The following is a 23073-nucleotide window of genomic DNA, read 5'->3' on the forward strand; positions in this document are numbered from 1 at the left end:
CGTTTTAACAAACAGTATTTAATATTGCAAATAATCAAAAATATTTAAAAAAAAAAACATTGTAAAATGTATAGCGAATTGGCAACACTGTTTTAGCGATGCTACTGCTAGATTTCTAACAATATAATAAATCAACAAATATAGGTATTAACTATTATTACTCTATAAAACTAGTTTGGATTTGAAAACAATTTATTTAATTCGTACATACTGTCCCTAAAATGTGCTTACACTGCCCCACTATAGTTTCTTACTATCATGTCCGAAATAATTGATTTGGAATCCAACAACCTCTGTACAACTGAGGACGCATTCGAAAAGTTTCAAGCGGTTTCGATGTATGAAGAAGATGAATACATAACACTCTCTGATATTTTGTCGCCTACGGGTTCTGGCAATAATGGGTCCGATACTATAAACGTGCCAAGTGACCAAGTCTCAGGACAGATGAAAGATCCAACACCAAAAGTAAACCTCTCAGCAACTGTTCAAGAAAATGAGGGGCAAGAAGAAACTCCTGAAAACAAAACTACAATACACACACAGAGGGATGTTTCTAAAATAAAAGGGAGAAAAAAGAAATATACCAAGCGTTCGAGTCTAACTAAGAATATTAGAAAAGATTCCCTCGAAACATCTGTGATTACTCATGGGAATGAGAATACCACAACCTCTTCAAATATAAATAGTGATTTAAATTATGACATGATAATAGGAGAACAAAACTCAAAAATGGACTCGGCCAATCAACTGGAGTACCAACCAAATCCAAGTAAAATATCAAAAAAAAAGTCCCCCTGTTTGTCATCTTTCAATGTAAAAAAGGGTACTAACAAAAACAAATTGTCTAAGAGAGGTAGACCTACGAAGCTTAAAACTAAAAGGGATAATTTAACTAATAAATCTGATGATACTGATGATGAAAACAAAAAAGATAATCGAAAAAGAAGAAAAAAGCTCTCAGATATACCTATAAATTCTGAGCCTCTAATTAATAGTGAAACAAATTTAGTTCCTAGGAGTGATTCTGATAATGATAAATTAGAATTGAATGAATGTGAAGAAAAAGCTTTGGCAGATATTAATAAAGTAGATAAATCGGAGGAAGTGAACTCAAGTAATATTATTGAAATAAATAATGATGATCTCAATGAGGAGGATCTACCTTTGGTAGCATTGAGTTCTAAGAATAGCAAGAATGTCCATTGTGCTGTAAATAATTTAGAAATAAGCATAGATACTAAACAAAAATCATTAAATGATTCAAACATTACTTATCCAGTTGATTCTGGCCATTTGTCTGAAAAATCTCCTAAAAAGCGCGGTAGACCAAAAAAAGTTAATACAAACAAAATTTCTGAAGATAAATTAAATCTCATTGAAAAAGAATGTGAAGAGAAGGTTTCTAGTGTTGTTGATGAAAGCTTGCATAGCCTGAATAGTGAACCAGAATTATCTGATTTAACCAGTTGTCAAATACAGGAACATCTTGTGCCTAAAGATTCTGTAATAACAGACTTGAAAGAAAATTTACCAAATGAATATCTTTCTAAAAGAAGTTTAAAAAAGCCAACAATGTCTGACTTTGAATATAACATTGACAGTATTGTGAAACTTGACAATAAATTGGAAAAATCTGGTTTGGATGACAGTGAATCACTAATGAAAGAATCGTCCAGACCTGTGCGTCGGAGAGCTATAAAAAACTTTGATTATGATGAAGGGTCAGATGAAGACCCCTTTGCCAATATAGAATCATCTGATGATGATGATCTACCAAGACGGAAAAAAGGCAGTAAATACTTTTCTGATGATGAGTATATCCCAGGAAATAAGAGGCAACAGAATTATTTATCAGATAGTGATATTGATGAAGAGGAAGAGATTTCCAAATTAAAGAAAAAAAAAGTTAAGAAATTAGATTTAGGATTACCTAACAAAGGCCCTAAAAAGAGAGGTCGAAAGTCAAATGCAGAAAAAATTAAGAGTCTTGTGAGATCTTCCATAGAAAAATGTGAAACAGATGGAAATGTCCAAGCTAATGAAGAATCATTTGAAAGAAATATAATTGAAGACAAACAACAAAATTCTTGGGATGGGAAAAATGAATTTCAAAATTTCCTTGCTAAAATTGCTAAAGGAACTGATATAAAAATTAAAAAAGCTGATGCACTTGATATTGAAAAAACAGCTCTGCAAATACCCATTCTTGAATCCACACAAGTAACGAAAACGGTAGAAATGTTTACTCAAACCAATGTCACAGTCACAAAGCCAGTTGCTGTCCAAACTAATTCTTTGTATGACATTCCTATGAAAAATCAAGTTCCTTTGACCGCAGAACAGTCAGAGAAAGCATGTGAATTTTTATCAAGCATAGTAAAAACAACATCAGAGCTAGGACAATTAATGACTCAAAAGTCTGAGGATTTTATTGAAAAAAAGATTAATACCAAAAATGTAACAGATACATTTAAAATGGATTATTGTGTCAAAAAATCTTTTTTATTGTTTAAACTGGCCAAACACAACTTAGTTCAGATGGAAGAAGATTTATCAAAACATTATGAAGAATTTTTAAAAGCCAATGATTTATTAAAACATAGGGAAGAGGAGAAAGTCATTGTCCCAACATCAAATACACATAGTGACAGTGATTGCGAAATTGTAGAGGAACCACTAGTGAAACCAAGAAAAGAAAAGCCTGCATTTAACCCTAAAACAGTTTTCCTTAATAAAGAATTATCAATAAAAATAGCAAAAAAAGCAACTGAAAAACCAAAACCGAAAGAGAAATTAAACATAAAAGGAAGGCATACAGTTTGGATTAATGATTCAATAATGATTAAAAAAGTTAAACCAAATCAGTCTTTTTTAGCCCAGGACAGCCGAAATAAAAAACCACCTGATACTTATGTTACGGTCCAAATGGTAAGTGACTTTTTTAAGGAATATGAACGTCAGAAGGCTGTACAAATGTGTGCACCTTATGTTAAAAATCAAGGGTTTGGTAACAAAACATTCTTATGTTATTATTTTGCTGAGACATCATCCAATATAATTGAGAATTCTCATATACCTTATAATGAACCTGTAGACGCTCCTATTGCTGAAACTGAACCAACCTCTCGAAATGAAAACAACCCAACATCAAATTCAAATAAAATTTGTCCTCAGTCATTATGTTTTATATGCACTCAAATAATACAAAGAAATATGCAGTCAGAATATCCTACTATTGCAAATACAAACCAAAAGCTCCAAGAAAATATAACTTATGTTGATGCATGTGAAAACAAAAATGAAAATATACAAAATCAACATGTTAAATTAAAAGTTTCGTCACTTAAAACTCTTTGTTATAGAACAATTAAAAAATTAATGTATAATCTTAATTTTAGAGACAGTGAAGTTAAGACACTTATACCTGTATGTGAGAAACAACAGAATAATATATATGAAAAAAACAATAATGTCTTATTTGACATCAAAATAGAGGGTATATCAAAAAATAGTGTAAAATCATTATTTTCTATTTGTTTAGGTTTAATACAAAATTGCTTTAGAAATGAAAATATTTGTGAAAAACCAACTTCGCTATACCATCCTCATTCATTGAAACATATAGTATTTAAGAGGCTCAAGAGTATTTATTACAATAAAACAATGGTAAATTGCTTGCAAGAAAATAATTCGAAAGGTACTCTTGAAGTAAAAACCTTAGAAAAAATATGTATTGAGACAATTGTATCAATAATAAATGGCAATACAATCTTAGATAACAGTAAATGCAATGAAAAAAAGAATTCAGAAGCAGTAAAGTCTTTAAATTATCTGTGTTTAAATAAAGTAATGACCTTACTAAATCAAAACAGTGAATATGACAATGTTCAAGTAGATAATGGGGAATCATTGAATTTCTATATAGATAAAGTTAATACAGTGTCAGAAGATGTCTTTTTAGAGGATAATTATGAAAATTATCCTGAGAATATACACCATAGCAATCAATATACAGATGACGAAGAATATGATCTATGTGATAGTGAGGACATAATTAATTATGAGTGTGAATCCAGAGAAGATGACAATAATTGGGTTTCACAAGTGCAGATGCAAGAACTGCGCTCTTGTACAGATCCTATAATTACACAAGAATGCGAAAAAAGTCATGAGACTGATATTGGTCTATTAAATATTAAAATAGAACCTTATGATGTATCCGAAAGCATTGTCGAGACTTCTACGATAAAAATAGAACCTGTAGAAGTAGAAGAAACTAATTTTACACAATTAGATGTAATTACAAAGCAAGAAAACATTATTTCTAATTCTTCAAACAGAGAAGTTATTCAAAGACAAAATAGTAACAGTTACGATGTCGATGCTTTTGAAGCCTTTGTAAGTTCAAATAAAATGATTTTATCTATGTCAAACATTGATGATGAAGATGTTTATACACAAAGTACTTCGCGAGTTCGTAGACATTATGAGCCAGATTCAGATGACAATAATGAAACTTATACTGATACATTGAACTTACTTGTACCACAAAATGTTGATACAGCTAAAGGAAGACTTATGGAAAGTAGTTCAGATGAAAATGTAAGCAAGACAACTGAAAAAAAGAAATTAGAAAAACGAAAACTTAAACCTAAAAGACATAAAAGAGAATTGCCAACTACGAAAGAAAAGCTAGTCCCCAAGAACGATGTCGCAATATTAACTAGAAGAATGCGAGATAAAATTCGGCAAGAAGAGAAAATTAATCAGTCTTCCGATTCTGAATTGGAGGACATGACATTAAATCTGAGAAAAGATAAGGCAAGCAACATCGATAAAAACAAGAAAACTAAATCACCAGATAATCATTCGCCAGAAAAAGAAATACAATGTAATGATGTAGATTCTACAGAAAAAATAGATGATAGTTACGTAGAAAAAGAAGAAAATGAAAATATAAATGTTCATATTGATACTAGCAACAACGAAATTACTTTAGACGGTGAAAATGAAAGCAATCAAAATTTTAAAACAAACATTGAGCCGGTCAATTTAAATGGGCAATTATCGCCATTAATTAAACTAGATCAACCCATTGAACTAATAGAGTGTCAACCTACAATGCCATTATTAGAAAATGATAATGAAAGTAATTATGAGGTAGATGAAGAGACAAGTTCAAAAGTACAATTGACTTCAGATGGCACAGTTCCATTCGTTGATCGCCATGGTTGGCAGTGTTATCCCATTGACGGTAAAGATAGCAAAATTTATCAATATCCCTATGTTTCATTAGACAAGCTACCAGAATCGTTTGTGGAAACATATTTCAGATATCAGGATATAACTGAAAAAAATAGCGATGATGCAGAAGTGGACAAGTATGTAAAATTTACGTGTATGTTGTGTATATCTTACAAATAACCTTTCACATATTTAATTTTTTATATTACAGATTAACAAATCTAAATTCGTTACGTCAACGTACAGTGCATATCCAGCCAAATGATAAAAATAGTGGAAAAGTAAACAACAATAAAAAAAATTGTTCATTACCCGAGAAAGAATGTATCTCGAACGAAAATTTACAAACCGATATTAAAATTGAAACACATAATGAGCTCTCGCCTTCAGAAGACGAAAGAGAATATGATGATAATGTTTCTCATTTTGTAAGTATAACTGTTTTTTTTTAAATTACTAGTGACTGAATTATTATATTACTAGTGAGAGAAGTAAATGATAAGATGTAAATACAATTTTTACCTTATATATTATTCCTTTGATTCATCTTATTATTCTTATATTGTTACACATTTTCATTACATTAGGCTTAGATGAGTGTACACAGGCATCGCTGCTGTTAAAAATAATAGTTAGTAATTACAATTTAATGTATTTCAGGCGCCGGAACAAAGCTCGGATAATTATATGGCGAAAGATTCGCTTATGGACGACGACAGTGAATCAGAAAAGATTGACGATAAGGATACCAAGGAAACTAAAGTTGACGAAGAAATTTGTAATAAACCTAGAACAGGGCGTTCTTCAAAATCTAAAGATAAAGATAAATTAAATCCTGATGATTTAATGCTCACTGCTGACAAAATGATGAATAAGGAATTAGCGTTACTACACGCCCCTGTCGTAATGAAAGAAGAAATTGAAGATAAAAAAGACTTCCCAATCAGACCTACCAGAAGTACTAATGTGAGTATAATAAAGTAATGAATTCTAAAAGGTTTCTACGTTATTAAAAGTTTTTTCATATCATAATTATAATAATATTGTACAGAAAAATACAACAAAAATAAGTATAATAAAGGAACCAAAGGGAGAAGATGACTCTTCGTCAGAAGAAGAAAAGCAGTGGTTTACGACGAAAGAGAAACTTTTGAAAAGATTAGAAAAGAAACAGGAAGTTCCTAAGTAAGTATATTTTATTGATATAAAATAAATCGGTGTGAATTTTCAGTTTTGCTGGTTATAACTCTGGTGACTAATGGTTTCGTCTAAATTATTGATCTATTTATTGACTAAGACTCGAGTCTCTACCTAAAAATTATTATCTTGTATTAGTCTGAGTTAAGAGACCCTTACGAGATTTCATACTCTCCGTGAGATTACAAAAAGAATAAGCAGAAAATAAATGTAACTTAGATTATATTTTAGTAATTTCTCTCATTACAAAATCTATATGACGGTAAAAATATGTCATTTTAAATCGGTCTAGAAGTTTTTGAGCCTATTCATTACAAACAATCAAACAAAGTTGTTCTCTTTATAATATTAGTATAAAAGTTTAAAAAAAGGTGACGATTTAAAAAAAAAAATCTATATTCCAGCGTGGACGACGCGAAGCGCGCGAAACTCGTAAGCGAGTTCATAGAGAAGCGCGGCGACGGAACCGAGACCAGACAGCGCGCGCGCCCTCGACGACGCTCCAATAAGAAGCTGCTCGAGCGCCGCAAGCAGATGAAGTTAGTATCGACTGGCCAACGATTTTACTGCTATTGGAGATTATACGACTATACCTGAACCGATTTTAGTGTAATATGGTACGGAGAAACTGATTTTTGTGTGAATCTTTAAAAAAATACACCTTTAACCCAATTTCAATCGATAATACCGAAAAGCATAGACAATTCTCAGCTGTACCAGTTCCTCTAACATTATTATGTAATTTACTCATTTATACCTCTTTAAATTAAAAAATAAATAAATATATGTATATATACTAATGTATTTACATAATAATTATTAACATTAAGAAATAAAAATTAAATTATTTTTATTAATAAGTATTAATTATATTTCAGGATACTTTCAAGGGAACTCTTTGGAGATGAGAACCCGCATACGGGCAAGAAATACCAATCTCAGACTAATATGAGCAAGGGTCGTCGAAACATACGGAAGGTAAACATTATAAATAAACTTTTTGTTTCAATGATTTCAACTTTTTGGGTAAGGACTATAAGACATTCCTTACATCGCCAATGTTATGCACCATCAACCTTGGGCACTAAGATGTGATCACCCTTATGCCTGTATCAGACTGATTCACTTGCCTTTCAAGCCGTAACACAACAATATGACTACTGCTGTTTGACATTAGGATATCTGATGAGTGGGTGGTATCTTCCCATCTGAGGCTGTGGATAACAATATCAGACAGGCTTAGATAGTTCGATAAATGCCCATGTTACCATTGCATGTTCAGTTCATAGAATTACTATTTCCCCTTATACTTATGTAAAGTCAAAAACAGACCGTGATGGTTATGGATAGTCAGGATGTAACGTTGATCTTATATAATATGACATATTTGTACTTCGTAGATATTCTACTGAATTTGTTTTGTTTAAAGGTAATTGACAAGAAATCATTGGGTCGTAACACAGTTTTGGCGAACATGGAAGAATTTGAGAGAAAACAGAGACTGAGTCAGCGACAAGCGCAACTTGTAAGTAATGTTTGTAATTTGATTTTTTTTAAGATACATCATGAAACATTATAATGTAAATGAGTAAATTTTGACGATATAAAAAAGTGTATGTGGTCTAAAATGATATTGAAACAAGTGACGTCGATTTTACGATATAAAATTGGAATGTTTTTCTGAATTGTTTAAATATTAATCTTATTTTGTAGAGGGAAGTTCTCGGTTGCGAAGAGGGAGTGAATGTGGTAGTTATCAACGACGAGCTCTGTCTAGAATACGACTTCCAAGAGCTTCGGCCAATCGTGACGGTGCATCCGTTCTTCACGAAAGTCATGAAGGCGCATCAGGTGAGATGGTTACCACGTCTTATACAAATATCGAGAGTCGAGATGGCCCAGTGGTAAGAATGCGTGCATCTTAACAGATGATTGCGGGTTCAAGCCCAGGCAAGCACCACTGATTCATGTGCTTAATTTGACTTTATAATTCATCTCGTGCTCAGCGGTGAAGGAAAACATCTTGAGGAAACCTGCATGCGACAAATTTTATAGAAATTCTGCCCCATGTGTATTCCACCAACCCGCATTGGAACAGCGTGGTGGAATATGTTCCAAACCTTCTCCTCAAAGGGAGAGGAGGCCTTTAGCCCAGCTGTGGGAATTTACAGACTGTTGTTGTTGTTGTTGTATACAAATATCCTCCTATGGATATAAGTCAAAAGTTCAGAATAGTTTGGTGGTCAAATCACCGAGCCGATCCACTAAGTACAAGTGGCACTGAGTATGGTTCCCTCGTTCGGCGAGAACCTGTCGAGTCGCAGGGCGTTGACGTAGTGCGTGTTGCAGTACTCGGGCGTGAAGTTCATGTGGGACGCGTGCTTCGAGAGCGTGGCGGCGTCGCGCGGCGGCGGCGGCTGCATCCTCGCGCACTGCATGGGGCTCGGCAAGACGCTGCAGGTGCTGGCGCTGCTGCACACCGTGAGCTGCTTTTGATATCTCATATAAATTAAAAAAATTACAAGACTCTTTTTTTACCAACCCGCATTGGAACAGCGTGGTGGAATATGTTCCAAGCCCTCTCCTAAATGAGAGAGGAGGCCATTAGCCCAGCTGTGGGAAATTTACAGGCTGTTACTTAAGACTCTTTGGACTTCTTAGCCCTAAAAATGACACTAATTCGGATTAACAAGTAGTGAAATGGGACTGTTTATTATCAAGACCTATCTTCTACGGTTACCCCTACTTTTTCAATACAATGTTAAATTGTAGATTGGGGTCGTACCCCCATCACTTATTTTACTTTTTTGCATAGAATTTACTTTCAATTTATGCTAGGTGTAGAAAGATTCTTAGGGCTTCTTGCAATATTCGTTGAATGGCAAGCTCACATGCATTATTTAAAGTGACAGCATAAAATCGAACTAACATAATTTTGGTAGTATTGAAAGTTTAATAGCAATACTGAGTTCGATTTTAATATCTGTGGAATTATAGTAATCTTGATTTAGATAAATTAATTATATGGACATGATTTATAAGTATAGTTTTATATAAAATGAAATATTTTACGTTGGTAATAATGAAATCAATCAATTAGGTACTGACGCACCCGAAAGTTGGAATGCGTCGCGTGCTCGTGTGCTGCCCGCTGTCCACTGTGCTCAACTGGGTGGACGAGATCAACAAGTGGATCGGCCCGGTCACCAATACGATCAAGGTATCTTGTTGTTCTATTTTTAAATATTTAGGCGATAAGCAAGATATTACAAGCAATCAGAATGTGTCTGCTTGGCTCTTGGTGATATCCAGCAATAAAAAGATTAAATAATAACTTTAAAAGACTATCAAAGGGAATCCGCTTCAAGAACCTTTAGTAACAACGATGCTAAAAATACAGATTCAAACCAAATTAATTAAATCTTTTGTTAATTTATTTTCAAGCAACGCAAAATAAAAAGGAAACTCCAGGTATAAACTATTATAAATTTGTTATTTCTACTGCAAAATATATTGATTAACCAATGTTATCCCATAATGCAGCGCGCATCACATTTTCTCAAATGAGTTTGGGTAACCTGTTTCTCAACCCTTTCTTATTTTTTATGATAATTTATTTGCTTGTAAATATAGAGATAAACCAACTGATGATTTTTGTTTTAATTTGAAAAATAATGTATTTTCATCTTTTTGGTAATTATCCTCAGAAAAACCGTTAATTTTTTTGATAACACCTGTCGATAAAAAAAGTTATTATTAAATGTATAATCGTATATTTTTAAAGGTATTCGAGCTTTCGAAATTAAAAAAGACTTACGAACGCGCCTACCAGCTGGAGGACTGGTTCAACGGTGGTGGAATTTTCATCATCGGCTACGAATTATTCCGGAGTCTGACCACACTCGATCCCGTACTCGACAACGTGAGACCGACGATCGTGAACAAGATCCGAATGGCGCTGCTGGACCCGGGGCCGGACATGATAATATGTGACGAGGGACATTTGCTTAAAAACGACTGTTCCGTCCTCGCCGTGGCGATGAGCCGCGTCGTCACCAAGCGGAGGATCATACTGACCGGCACTCCCATGCAGAACAATCTGCGGGAATACTATTGCATGGTCAATTTTGTCAAGCCTAACCTCCTTGGAACGTATTCGGAGTACTCCAACCGGTAAGTTCGATCTTAAATTAAAGTGTTGGCATCAATAATTTAAAGCAAAGTACAAAAGAAAACTTAAAAAATATTGTTTATACAACAGGTTCGAAAATCCCATTATGAACGGCCAACATAGAGATTCAAGAGAGGAAGATATAAAACTCATGAAGGCGCGAACTCATATTCTTCACAAAGTCCTCGAAGGCTGCCTGCAACGGCAAGAGGCGTCGGTGCTGTACCCCTACCTGCCAAAGAAATACGAGTACACGCTGTTCATAACGCTGACCAAGTGCCAAAGGGAACTGTACAACCACTATCTCTCCAACTGTACGAAAGAGACCAAACAAAGCGTTCTTAAAGACTTTCACGTTTTACAAAAAATCTGGACACATCCCCAGGTTCTGCATAACTTTTTAACGAGGGCACGAGATGATGGAACCGATACTAAAATTAAAGGTATTTATCACTTTCTACTGTAATTCCTTGCAAAAATTAATCAGTGATGAAGAATATTTTCCAATTTAAATTTAAATAATAATTTGGAGTTGTAAAATAAAAAAAACATCAATGTCGCAACTGGCTAAATCAAACAAACTGTTGGTTACAAAACGCATCAAGTTTAATGTGAGAATATTACAAAAATAGTAAATGTCGACCTCGACCGCAGTGGAGAAGCTGGAGGACGACCTGGCGCGGGAAGACCTGGGCGCGTCGGAGGACGCCAAGCCGGGCGCGGCGGGCGGCGCGTGGGAGCCGCACGTGGCGCCGCTCCAGCTGCGCGCGCTCGACAGCTCCAACAAGTTCCTCGTCGTGTTCCGCCTGCTCCAGGAGTGCGTCGAGCTCGGGGACAAAGTGTGAGCCGACCCCCCCCCCGCCCCCGCGATACAATTCGGAATCGATTTATGGCTGCGGCCGACGTAACTAACAGTCGTGCGGAAACTTAAAGACGCTGCCTGTCCCGCAGACTCATCTTCTCGACGTCGCTGTACACGATGGACGCGCTGGAGTTCTTCCTGCGGCGCGAGCGCGCGTGGGCGCTGGGCCGCGAGTACTACCGGCTGGACGGCTCCGTGCCGGCCGAGGTGCGCCAGAAGTGGTGCCGCGAGTTCAACGCGCCCAACAACGTCACCACCAGGTCGCACTCCCCACTGACGAGCTTAAACGATCTTTGCGCGTTGTTTACTGAACTCGGCACCTAGTTAAGTGTCATTCATCGCAATGATCTCCTCAGTTCTCTGTGTTTGATATGAAAATTTATTATTCATGCAGTATTTATATTCATTTCAAATAATAAGTACTTAATTGACTTCTAAGGCGAGTTATAAAACTTACTACTTATAAAATATATTATACTTACATTATATTATACTTACAATATATTATACTTTATAAAATATGTTTAATAAAATGTAATAAAAAAAATCTATATACGTGTGTTATTGTTATTGTACGCAGATTATTCCTGATATCCACGCGAGCGGGATGTCTCGGGCTCAACATGACGGCGGCTAACCGTGTCATCATTCTGGACACGTCGTGGAATCCGGCTCACGACATACAGAGCATATTCCGCGTTTATCGCTTTGGCCAAAAGAAAGACTGCTACATCTATCGTCTCGTAGCAATGGTGAGTGCTTGGTTATGTATTTAATGGACTGCTGACATGTATGTTATCACTTTCATACATAATATTCGGGTATCATGTACATATTATGATTGTATTAATTTGTCAAGAATAACATTAAAGATAAAAACTTTGAGCGTATATCGGTGTTTACCTTTTTAGTTGCGCTGAAATGTACGCAACACTTATATTTTTTAGAATACCGAGTATTTATTTATTATTTTTTAATAAGTATAATTATGATGACAGGCGTGTTCTAATGTATGTATTCTCACCAATTAATCGTGCAAGCCCGTCTGGGTAGGTACCACCCACTCATCAGTTATTCTACCGCCAAATAACAGTACTCAGTATTGTTGTGTTCCGGTCTGAAGGGTGAGTGAGCCAGTGTAACTACAGGCACAAGGGACATAACATCTTAGTTCCCAAGGTTGGTGGCACATTGACGATGTAAGGAATAGATAATATTTCTTACAGCGTCATTGTCTATGGGTGATGGTGACCACTTACCATCAGGTGGCCCATATGCTCGTCGGCCAATCTATACCATAAAAAAATATCACATTTTTTTTAATTATTTTCCTACAAATAAACACATTGAATGTATTACTAACATCAGGGTACCATGGAGCAGAAGATATACGAGCGGTCGGTGACCAAACAGGCGGTGGCCTGTCGCGTCGTCGACGAACAACAGATCGACCGACATTATAATATGTCCGATCTCTCCGAGTTGTACAAGTACGTATAATTTTTTTTTTATTTGCTTATAGTAAAATAAGATAATTAAATATTTAGATGGGTTTTGATTATGCTTAAACATGTAGGCGCTTGCTTATACCCTGTCAAATGCTTGTGGAAGCGAACTATATAGGTATATAGTATATATTAAAAACTGTAAGAGTCGAGATGGCCCAGTGGTTAGAACGCGTGCATCTTAACCGATGATTGCGGGTTCAAACCCAGGCAAGCACCGCTGGTTCATGTGCTTAATTTGTCTTTATAATTCATCTCGTACTCGGCGGTGAAGGAAAACATCGTGAGGAAACCTGCATGTGACAAATTTTATAGAAATTCTGCCACATGTGTATTTCACCAAACCGCATTGGAACAGCGTGGTGGAATATGTTCCAAACCTTCTCCTCAAAGGGAGAGGAGACCTTTAGCCCAGCAGTAGGATTTTACAGGCTGTTGTTGTTGTTGTTGTATACAAATATCCTCCTATGGACATAAGTCAAAAGTTCAGAATAGTTCAGTGGTCAAGTCATCGAGCCGGTCCACTGAGTACAAGTGGCACGCTGAGTATGGTTCCCTTGTTCGTTGAGAACTTGTCGAGTCGCAGGGCGTTGACGTAGTGCGCGTTGCAGTACTCGGGCGTGAAGTTCATGTGGGACGCGTGCTTCGAGAGCGTGGCGGCGTCATTGGAGGCAACAGGCTGATGTTGTTGTTTGTTGTTGTTGTTGCAGGCTGGACGAGGAGGGCGCGGGCGTGAGCGCGGGGCTGGCGGCGGGCGTGCGCGACGCGGCGCTGCTGCGCGTGGCGCGCGCGGACGCGGCGGGCGCGGCGCTGCACGCCGTGCACGAGCACGACTCGCTGCTGCGCGGCTCCGGCGAGAGCGGCCTGCCCGAGGACGAGCGCGCCGCCGCCTGGATGCAGTTCCAGCAGGAGCACGCCGCCAACCACACCAGTGCGTCGATACTTCTTTACTCGTAACGATAGTATACTGTGCTCCAGACTCTTGATCTTTTTTATCAGAACCAGAATGTATTGTTATTTTTTACAGAATAATTGAATTAATAATTTCAAGTCCATATAAAGAGTCACTTAGCTTTTTCAAGTCGACTCCTCCGCTCAGTCCCCAATAACTTCTATAATTAACTTATACTATAAGTATTCCTAATCGTTACTTTCTTTCTGAGACTTCCGATACATTAGAATGAAGAAAATATATATAATGTATATTTTTTGTTTTAGCAATAAAAAACATTGAGATAGATCTAGCGGCAAAAAAGACCGGTGATGATCTCTTAGGTAATAATGAGATTCACATAAAAACAGAAGCTGATAAGTCTAAAAATCTACCAGAAGGAAAACCTAAAAGAGAAAAAAAGACCAGTACTAAGAAAACTAGCTATATAGACTCGCAGCCGTCAACAAGTCGGCAAACAGAATCATCTCTTAAACCAGAGGCTGAAGAATCGATGATTAAAAAAATTATGGGCATTCTTATCAAACATAACTTTCACACTACTAAAACTGCTCAAGAAATTTCAGACTTAGTAGTAGATGTCCGAAATGTTATAGCTAATGCTAAAAAAAATGGTCTTGATAATGTTAATCCTTTGACTGCAAGTATCGCTAAGGTTTTGCTAGAAAGCGAGGCTTTACCCATAGCGGAGTCAAACAACGTGAGTCTTAAAGAAGAAAATCAATCTCCTGAATCAGAGTCAACAGAAATGATAATCGGCATTCCGTGTGACGAAGATATACGTAGTGCCGTGGGAATCCACGATAAAGATACATCTAAAGAAGAATACTTTGATAGGAAACGACGAAGAGAGCGAAAACAATCGGATGAAGAATACGTCCCTGAAACAAGGCGAAAGAAAAAGAAAGTAATACCTAGTGAAAAGTCAAAGAGAAAAAGAACAAATGACAAAAATGTATCTATTAATGATGAAAGCTCGTTCGACTCTTCCCAAACAGAATCTCAGCAGTCTGTACTAACCGAAACAGAAAATAGTGTCGCCACAATATTACAACCAGTTACTAATAAAACTCCCGAACAAATATTAAATGAACAATTGATAACAGGAGGAACAATAGAAACGGAAGTGTCCAAAACTAATATGCCAGTGGAAGAAGTTAAAGACAGTGACGATTGTATGGTCGTTGAAAGTATTCTACTGAGTGATGATGACGATGAACCATTATCAGTAATAAAACCCACTGAAAACGTTAACATGGATCATTCAAAAGATAATGAAGTGGACAAAGATGAAAGCAACGAAATAATACCACTACACCAATCATTACTAACCAATAAAAATTTTATCAAAATTGTAGCCCACACGTATTTGAGTGGAAATCCAATGTTAGACGAAGATGCAGCGATTCTTGCCGCTCAATACAGTGCTATAAAGGCTTTAAAAGAAATTAAATCGACTGGAAAAGAAATTACCAGCGGACCAATATATGATATTGCAGTGAAGGTTTGTATTATAATATTAGTAATAAGTATTTATTCGACTGAAATTATAAGATGTGTTGTTTGTTATGAATTTTCACATTAACTTTTATGTTTCAATAGGTATTGGGCAAGAGTTTGTTAAAAAAATTACAAACAGTACGTGGTATGAAAGATTTTTCTATGTCAATTGAGCCAGAAAATACTAACAATCAAATTGACATAACAACTGAATCTTTCAGTGAACCAAAACTGAAAAAGGTTACCGTACCCGAAGCTAAAACAAAAAGAGCCAATCATAAAAAACATTTAATAACAAAACAAAAGAATCATTCAATAAATAGTACTCAGATTTCCGGAAATGAAAAAAATGGCGTAGACCAGTATGGATCTCAATCTAATGCTGTACCTATCTCGTGCGGTTCGCATAGTGTAGTTCCAGTTGGAATGTGAGTACTTTTCATATTCTAATTGTTTCATTCGTGAATTTTGTTACGAGATAATTTTAATATTTTCAAAGAACATTTAATCGCCTTAAAAACATTAGTAATATTTTTATAAGTTTTCTTCTTTGCTAGATTCAAAGGTCCTGCGTCCCTTCATCCAAATGAGCCGCCATTGCAAGACGAATGTATATTACCTGACGATGATGACGTCATGATTACCCCACTTAATACGGAAGCAACTTCCGCAAATAAAAATATCTACCAAAAAAATGCTACTCGACGAAATTCCCAGAAACTTTTAGTGAATGCGGTCATAGCCGATAGCAACAAAACAGAAAAAAATGCAAAACATGTATTGATTCAACCAAAACCTGTTAATTTAATAGTCGCGCCTGTTTCTACAGGTGTTACGAAACCTACAATAATGAGTATTGCAAAGGTAGGTCACGAGGTCGGAACCACTAATCCAGGGACCTCAACGCAACTAAGTGATACAATATGTTTAGATAGTGATGAAGATGATATTACATCAGATATCAGTAATGTCGTGCCAGTTCAAGAAAATCAGAATGTGACACCTATTACGAAAGCTGAGAATGTCTCTGCGGATTTACCGATTAATAGTCCCTCAACGCTAAAGAAAAAAATTGTCTTGTTTCCGGCTTTAATGGAAACTTCCAAAAGTACGCATTCTACAGCTGATATTAATAAAGTAAATGCTAATTGTAAAAAGACCAAGGAAACTGTACGATCTTCATTATCTTCTAATAAGGAGTCTAGGTCACAAAAAGTACTAAATACAACAAATTGTAAGCCCGGAGATATTTTGAGAATATCACAATCAGGCAAAATAGAAGTTTTGAAAAGAACTGACCTGTTGCCAGCTTCTGTTTCCTCTTATGCAAATAACGAAGTTCGAACTCAAAACCGTGCAGATTCGGAATTCATTACTGATGATTGTCAGATTATAACTCCGAAAGTAACAAAAAAAAGCACAGCGAAAACAGTTTCTAGCACTCCTAAAATAGTAACAGAGAAAAAAGATCCTAAAAATAATAAGGAAGTCGAAAAATGTAATAATAGTATTCACACGAATATAAAAACTCCAGACCCACTCTCAGTACTCGATGATGTTATACATATACCATCTGATGAAAATGAGAAGTCTGTTACAAATCATTACAAAAACGCAGATAAATTAACTTTCAATCAAGAAGCTTCCGTTGCAAAAGATAATACTAAATCAACAAAGGATCCCAAGGCAGTCGCTCGTCAGTCGACGAAGATTAATATGAAAAAGGTAGAAGAAAAACTAGAAGTATCAAATGCAAATAATAAAATAGATCTCACAGCTACTAATACCAAAGTGTCCAATATTGCTCCATCGACAAGTAAGCCAGAAATTAAAAATGAGATATCTACTATAAAAAGCTGCATTAATGACGAGATAAACACTTCGAAATCACATGTTTCCACTGCAAGGATCATAGAAGCACGTGAGCCGACAAATAATATCAAAAAGTTGGAAAAGAAAAATAAAGAAACAAAAAACGACGTCATTAAAAGAAACAATAAAATAGACCTTACTACCACTACAGAAGACACTATGAAAGTAATTGATCTAACAGATAATTCATCCGCCAACGACGCGGACAAAAGAATTGCAAATAATAAAAAAGATTCTATCGCTATTGCAGGCACTTCGAAAAACATAATTATAAACAAAATGGCCACTTTATTGAACAATTCGAAAAATACTCCGACGAAAGATGTGACGTAAGTATATAAACTAAGTTTCTCTCATATCATGCATTCTCGTGTGTAAAGAATTTATCAATTAACTAATGATATCCACTTTAATTTTAAGTTAACTTTAAGCTCGCAACAAAAAAACGCAAATCCATAATATAAAGGCTCCTTATCGATCAATGATATCGCTTTAATAGGAAACATGCAAATATAATAATTATGAAAATGTTGCTATTATAATGTTAAAAAATATAAAAGAAGGAACTATATTTGAGTTAAAAAAGTAAACATTGAAAAGAAAACTAATTGCGTTTTCCGAATTAAAATGGAAATTGGATTTGTCAAAGCAGACTCCAGATTTTTTCTTTTTAGCTTAAAACCACTTTTATCTCAGTTTTGTGTCAGAATGTCCAGACAAAAACCATTTTTTTTCGAAAATTTTGTTGAAGTAGGTGAACACATTGGCACAAAACATACGTCAACAAAACTTTTTTTCGGAGTATCGATAGACTACTTTTAATTTTTACAAAAGTCTCTCAAAGATCGAGAAAAATGCATGAGTGAAAAATTATAAGGACAAGTACGATCAGTGGGTCAGTGACAGACAGTAGTGACGTCATACGAAATATAAATCCGTTTTCGCGCGAAAATTGTAATTGACATTTTGAAACCGTATTTTTTGCAGTAAATTACAGTATTTTAAATTTTTAATATACTTGTGATCTATCCTATACGGAGTTCTTTAAAATAAACACAAAAATAAAAATATCGCATCTTCCCTATTCGATCTCCAATTTTGTTTACTTTGTTTTTGTCCTTTCGTGGTTTAAGGAAAACTATAGAGGGATAAATACTTTTTCTCATTTTTAACGATGTACTATGATAGATGTACTCATAAAATTTAAAAAATTACAGAAAAGTGTTAAACAATAAAACGAGTGCAAGGAAGATCGTCAACATAACATTACAGAAAGTAGCTACGAGTGACAATTTGAAACGTACATCGCCGTGGCAGGAGTCTGATATTAAGAAGATGAAACCAGAATCTTCAAGTGAGTTAAATATAAATATATTTAAAAATATACAATCTGTACAATATTATTTTTAATGACATAATTTTAGTTTACAAATTAATGTTGAAATATTGCCTATTAATGTGGAATGTTATAACTTGTAAAACTACTTAATTTTATTAAGTACAGTCAGCGTCAAATAATTAGAGACACTCAGGGTATTCAAATAATTAGACGCAACCAAAAAGTCAATAATATCGGTACAGACAAAGTTTCCTTATTGTTGTCAACAATATACGCGCTCAAAAAGTCGAGACGTTTAAAATGTCATATAGATCGTTTCAGTCAAACCGCCATAAATATGGTTACAGTCATCTCGCCAATGGTATCCAAGCATTCTAACACCCGTATTTATAGACAAGTAACTACTTGATGCTAAGTAATTTCTTAATGAAGTCATTACTTGAGATTAGAATTCTTAATTACCAAATTATATTCTATAATCGAGCAACACCCATTACTTACTTGAGCAAATGTTTAAGTCATACTTGACGTTTAGTTGTGAATTCTATGTGGCAACACTTCGCGCCTGCGTTTCGTTTCATTAATAGGTAAACATAAAATCTAGATTATTTAACACGATCTAGCAATAACCTTTTTGATTTTACTTTATTTGATATTCATATTAGTAATAGAGTTATTTAAAGTATATCTATTTGTGCAAATTAAATAATAATTTAATCGGTACAAAAAATAATGTTAGGAGAGACAAAACGTTTGACATGATATAACCTTACCAAATTTAAATGTTAACTTTTACCTCCGGATTATATGACGACTCGTGATTTTTTACTTAGAAAGTTATGCATTCATTTCTTTCTTAAAAAAAAGTCCCTATCGTGTCGGTGCATTGAATTTATTTCTGAATACCTTTTTGCCAATAAAGTATATCTTATTATCTATACTGCGTTAACTAACTAACTCTCTTCACTATGTTACACACTGTCGATTGAGAAATATGCATGATGTCTCCACATACAATTTGGAAGCTTCCAGTAGCATAAAAACGTAACGCAGTAAGCAACTGACACAGTGGGGTTATAGGAAGCCCTCTTTGTGTCTCTGATTCTAAAAAGCCGGTTATTTTTGGTAAAATTATATGAATCACTACATTTTTGGAGAAACGAAACCTCTTCTTAAAACAATCCTCCGAATAATCATTAAATGGTTCCACATCACGAAAGTAAACTTTGGGATTTCTAGGTTCAGGCACTTCTATTTCTTCTAATATATTATTGTCTACAACAGCAAAAACTTCTTCGATGCCATCCAAACTTTACATTTTTCAAAATATTCACCAAAATAACCTCAAAACGTACAGAGAGAATAGTACTTCACCTCAAAAGTAATGCTTGAGTAAAGAAAACGATGACTATTACTTGGCTGAGAATTCTAACTTTTGACAGTTCTATCTTCGATCAATGACTTAACTATAGAATAAAAATTGTTACTTAAGTAATTACTTTTACTCAAGTACTTACTTTTACTTGTCTATAAATACGGGTGTAAGTGTTCAAAAATACGGATCAAATTACAAAAATAGCATATTATAGACATAAACGGCTTCCCAAAGATGAAAACCTCTTTAGGCAATCTAGTATTGTTTACATGTCATTATTTTATTTGTCATTGCATGTCAATTATCTATCAGTTGTATCAATATCAATATCAAGTGCAATATTAAAGTTATTAGCAGTAATAGCGTTTCATGCTTCAATATGTCTACATATCGCATTAGTGACACCACAAAACATCAAATTATATTTTTAAAGAAATAAGGTGTCTCCTTAACAGATATTTTATAGAGAATTACTTGGAAGGTAATAGGGATCTGGAGTTAATTTCGATTTCGATGCCGATGAACCTGCTTAACCTAACCTAAACACGATCGAGAATTTGTGGGGCAAAAGAACCGCCGCAAATTTAAGGACTGACGTCGAAGAAATTTGGGAGTCCATTGTCCAGGAACAATTTTTGCTACAATGCGGTACAATTATTGCGAAGACGTTTCTGACGTAATTCTAGCAGACGGCGGCTATACACGATTTTAGTTAAATAAATAAAAATAATTAGAGCTAAAAATATTTGTTTTTTTTACTTCCGACGAGAGTTTTTAATGTTCTGTGCGTTCGAAAGTAATTTGATCGAAAGTGCTCATTTTGTCGTTAAAATGGAATGTACTCATTTTAATTAGGTATACAAGTAAAATTAAATACTTGTTTCAGTATAAAATTGCTATTTATATTTATTTTTTGACATGAACATGATATAAAATAATATTTAGCACTCTTGCTCTTTGAGATATATGTATACTAATTCTCTTTTACAAATTAATGAGAGGTTTAAATTTATTTTAAGTCATCAGTTTATTGCTTACAATATAACAATGCTTTAATTCGCAAACTAGCCAACTCCATTTCACACTGAATGTATTTTTCGATGCAATTAGACAACAAACGATTCTCGACGATATTCTCAAAATAACAATTCCAGAATTATCAGAATTTCGAGTAAATAGCATGTCGTATGTTTTTAATATTTAATTTAATGTTATGATGTATAAAGTGCTTCCTGAAAATTTTACTCATATAGATTAGATTTGGCTGGTTTGGGAATCAAGTGTCGCAAACGGCTATGCACGATTTTTTTTTAAAAACAAGACATCTGTGACCTCGTGTTTAAAGTGAAAAGGATAGCAGTAGTTTCTATCTCTTTCATATTATGTATAAATATTTCAATATTAATTGATGTGACAAATTGTATTTAAAATATATAGCAGTAAAGTTTATTTTTCTAATGTGTTTCATATTTTTGAACACTTAGAATGCTTGGATACCATTGGCGAGATGACTGTAACCATATTTATGGCGGTTTGACTGAAACGATCTATATGACATTTTAAACGTCTCGACTTTTTGAGCGCGTATATTGTTGACAACAATAAGGAAACTTTGTCTGTACCGATATTATTGACTTTTTGGTTGCGTCTAATTATTTTAATACCCTGAGTGTCTCTAATTATTTAACGCTAACTGTACACAGTAGATTTCACGATATGGTAATGATGAAAGCAGGTTTTTAATAAATATTATAAAAACTTGACTTTGTTTTGGCACATTTCTTACGAAATTTGTAGTCCAGTTAATTTTGATAAAAATTTATATTATTTTTTATATAAAATGAAAAGAAATCATACGCTGTCGCCATAAACACTGCTTTTACTAATACATAATTGTCTTACTTACATTACCTAACGTTCAAAAAATAAAACAACTAATATATATTTTAATTATGACACATAGTTTCGAATGAGAAGGATCATTCATCCCACACGATTGATGATAACGCTGACGAAAAATTAAGATAAAATATGTTGAAAAGACATGGGATACAATAAAAATATTTCAATATTGCTCATCCTGTTAAATTATGATTTAAAACTGTATTTTATAGTCTACTTTAGTAAATAGTAATTTGTATTTTTATTTATGTGTAAGAGTCACTCTATAATAGGACTTTGTTTCAGAACCGATGACTCTCAAAGACTTCAATCTCGACGACTTTGATGACATCATAGAATTAGAATAATAAATTATATATTTCGTATATAATACGCTTGTACATCATCATGACTGTGGTACGCATTCATTGTTATGATAAAAAATAAGTACTATTTGTGATTCTTATCGTTTTATTTAATATTTGAATATTTCTTTTTTTTTTTTCAAGCAAATGACTGTATGATTTTTGATTGTGATACTAAATATTTTATGTTAAAGAAATTATTTTTAATTTAGTTTATTATGATTGCACTTTTATAGTACTGTCGCTTTATAAGATATAAAAATTATAATTAATATAATATCCTTCTTAGCAGCTATTAAGTACTAATATTGAAAGTGTTATGAATGTGATTCTATTTTTATTTTTAAAATGACAACTCAGTCAGCTAAATTTGTTCTGTTAAAAAAAAGCAAAAAGGAATGTTTGATAATCTATTCCACTTTAATTGCATGTTTGCTAGAAACAACAATAAATAAGTGTAAATCTCTAAAGTTATAAAAAATAGAAACAAAATATATATAATGTAAGTCAGTCAGGGCGCTGTGTCACCCCTTTACTATACATACAATTAAAACATAGATAATATGTTTACGTAAAATTTATGTAATCTTTGAAAACAATTAAAGATATCATCATCATATGATATTTCATTTAATTTCACACCTTCCATTTCCTTCAATAAATGGTTCTTGGAATTTTGTATTCAGCCTGTTCGTATTTCATATTCAGTTAAATTTTTCATGACTCTAGGCTAAGAACTTCCAAATAATAAATTAAAAAACGCGAATGGCGTAATTTGACAATGATTATTATAAAGTACTACGAAAT

The 23073-nt window shown here is 34.2% G+C and overlaps 1 protein-coding gene across 1 annotated transcript; it reads left to right on the plus strand.

Moving 5' to 3' along the window:
* The first annotated feature begins 91 nt into the window (after nt 1–91).
* On the plus strand, nt 92–22885 carry LOC124537542. The gene is made up of 23 exons (XM_047114417.1): nt 92–5384; nt 5459–5675; nt 5908–6213; nt 6299–6432; nt 6849–6983; nt 7323–7422; nt 7874–7969; nt 8158–8295; nt 8794–8925; nt 9545–9664; nt 9889–9915; nt 10229–10617; nt 10706–11058; nt 11270–11456; nt 11567–11737; nt 12058–12229; nt 12846–12967; nt 13693–13913; nt 14201–15438; nt 15537–15862; nt 15992–17635; nt 18524–18660; nt 22208–22885. The coding sequence occupies exons 1-23, from the start codon at nt 259–261 to the stop codon at nt 22267–22269; spliced, it is 11553 nt and encodes a 3850-aa protein (XP_046970373.1). The 5' UTR covers nt 92–258; the 3' UTR covers nt 22270–22885.
* Nucleotides 22886–23073: the final 188 nt, after the last annotated feature.

This window comes from Vanessa cardui, chromosome 18 (assembly GCF_905220365.1).
Source record: "Vanessa cardui chromosome 18, ilVanCard2.1, whole genome shotgun sequence".
In the NCBI taxonomy this organism is placed as follows: Eukaryota; Metazoa; Arthropoda; class Insecta; order Lepidoptera; family Nymphalidae; genus Vanessa; species Vanessa cardui.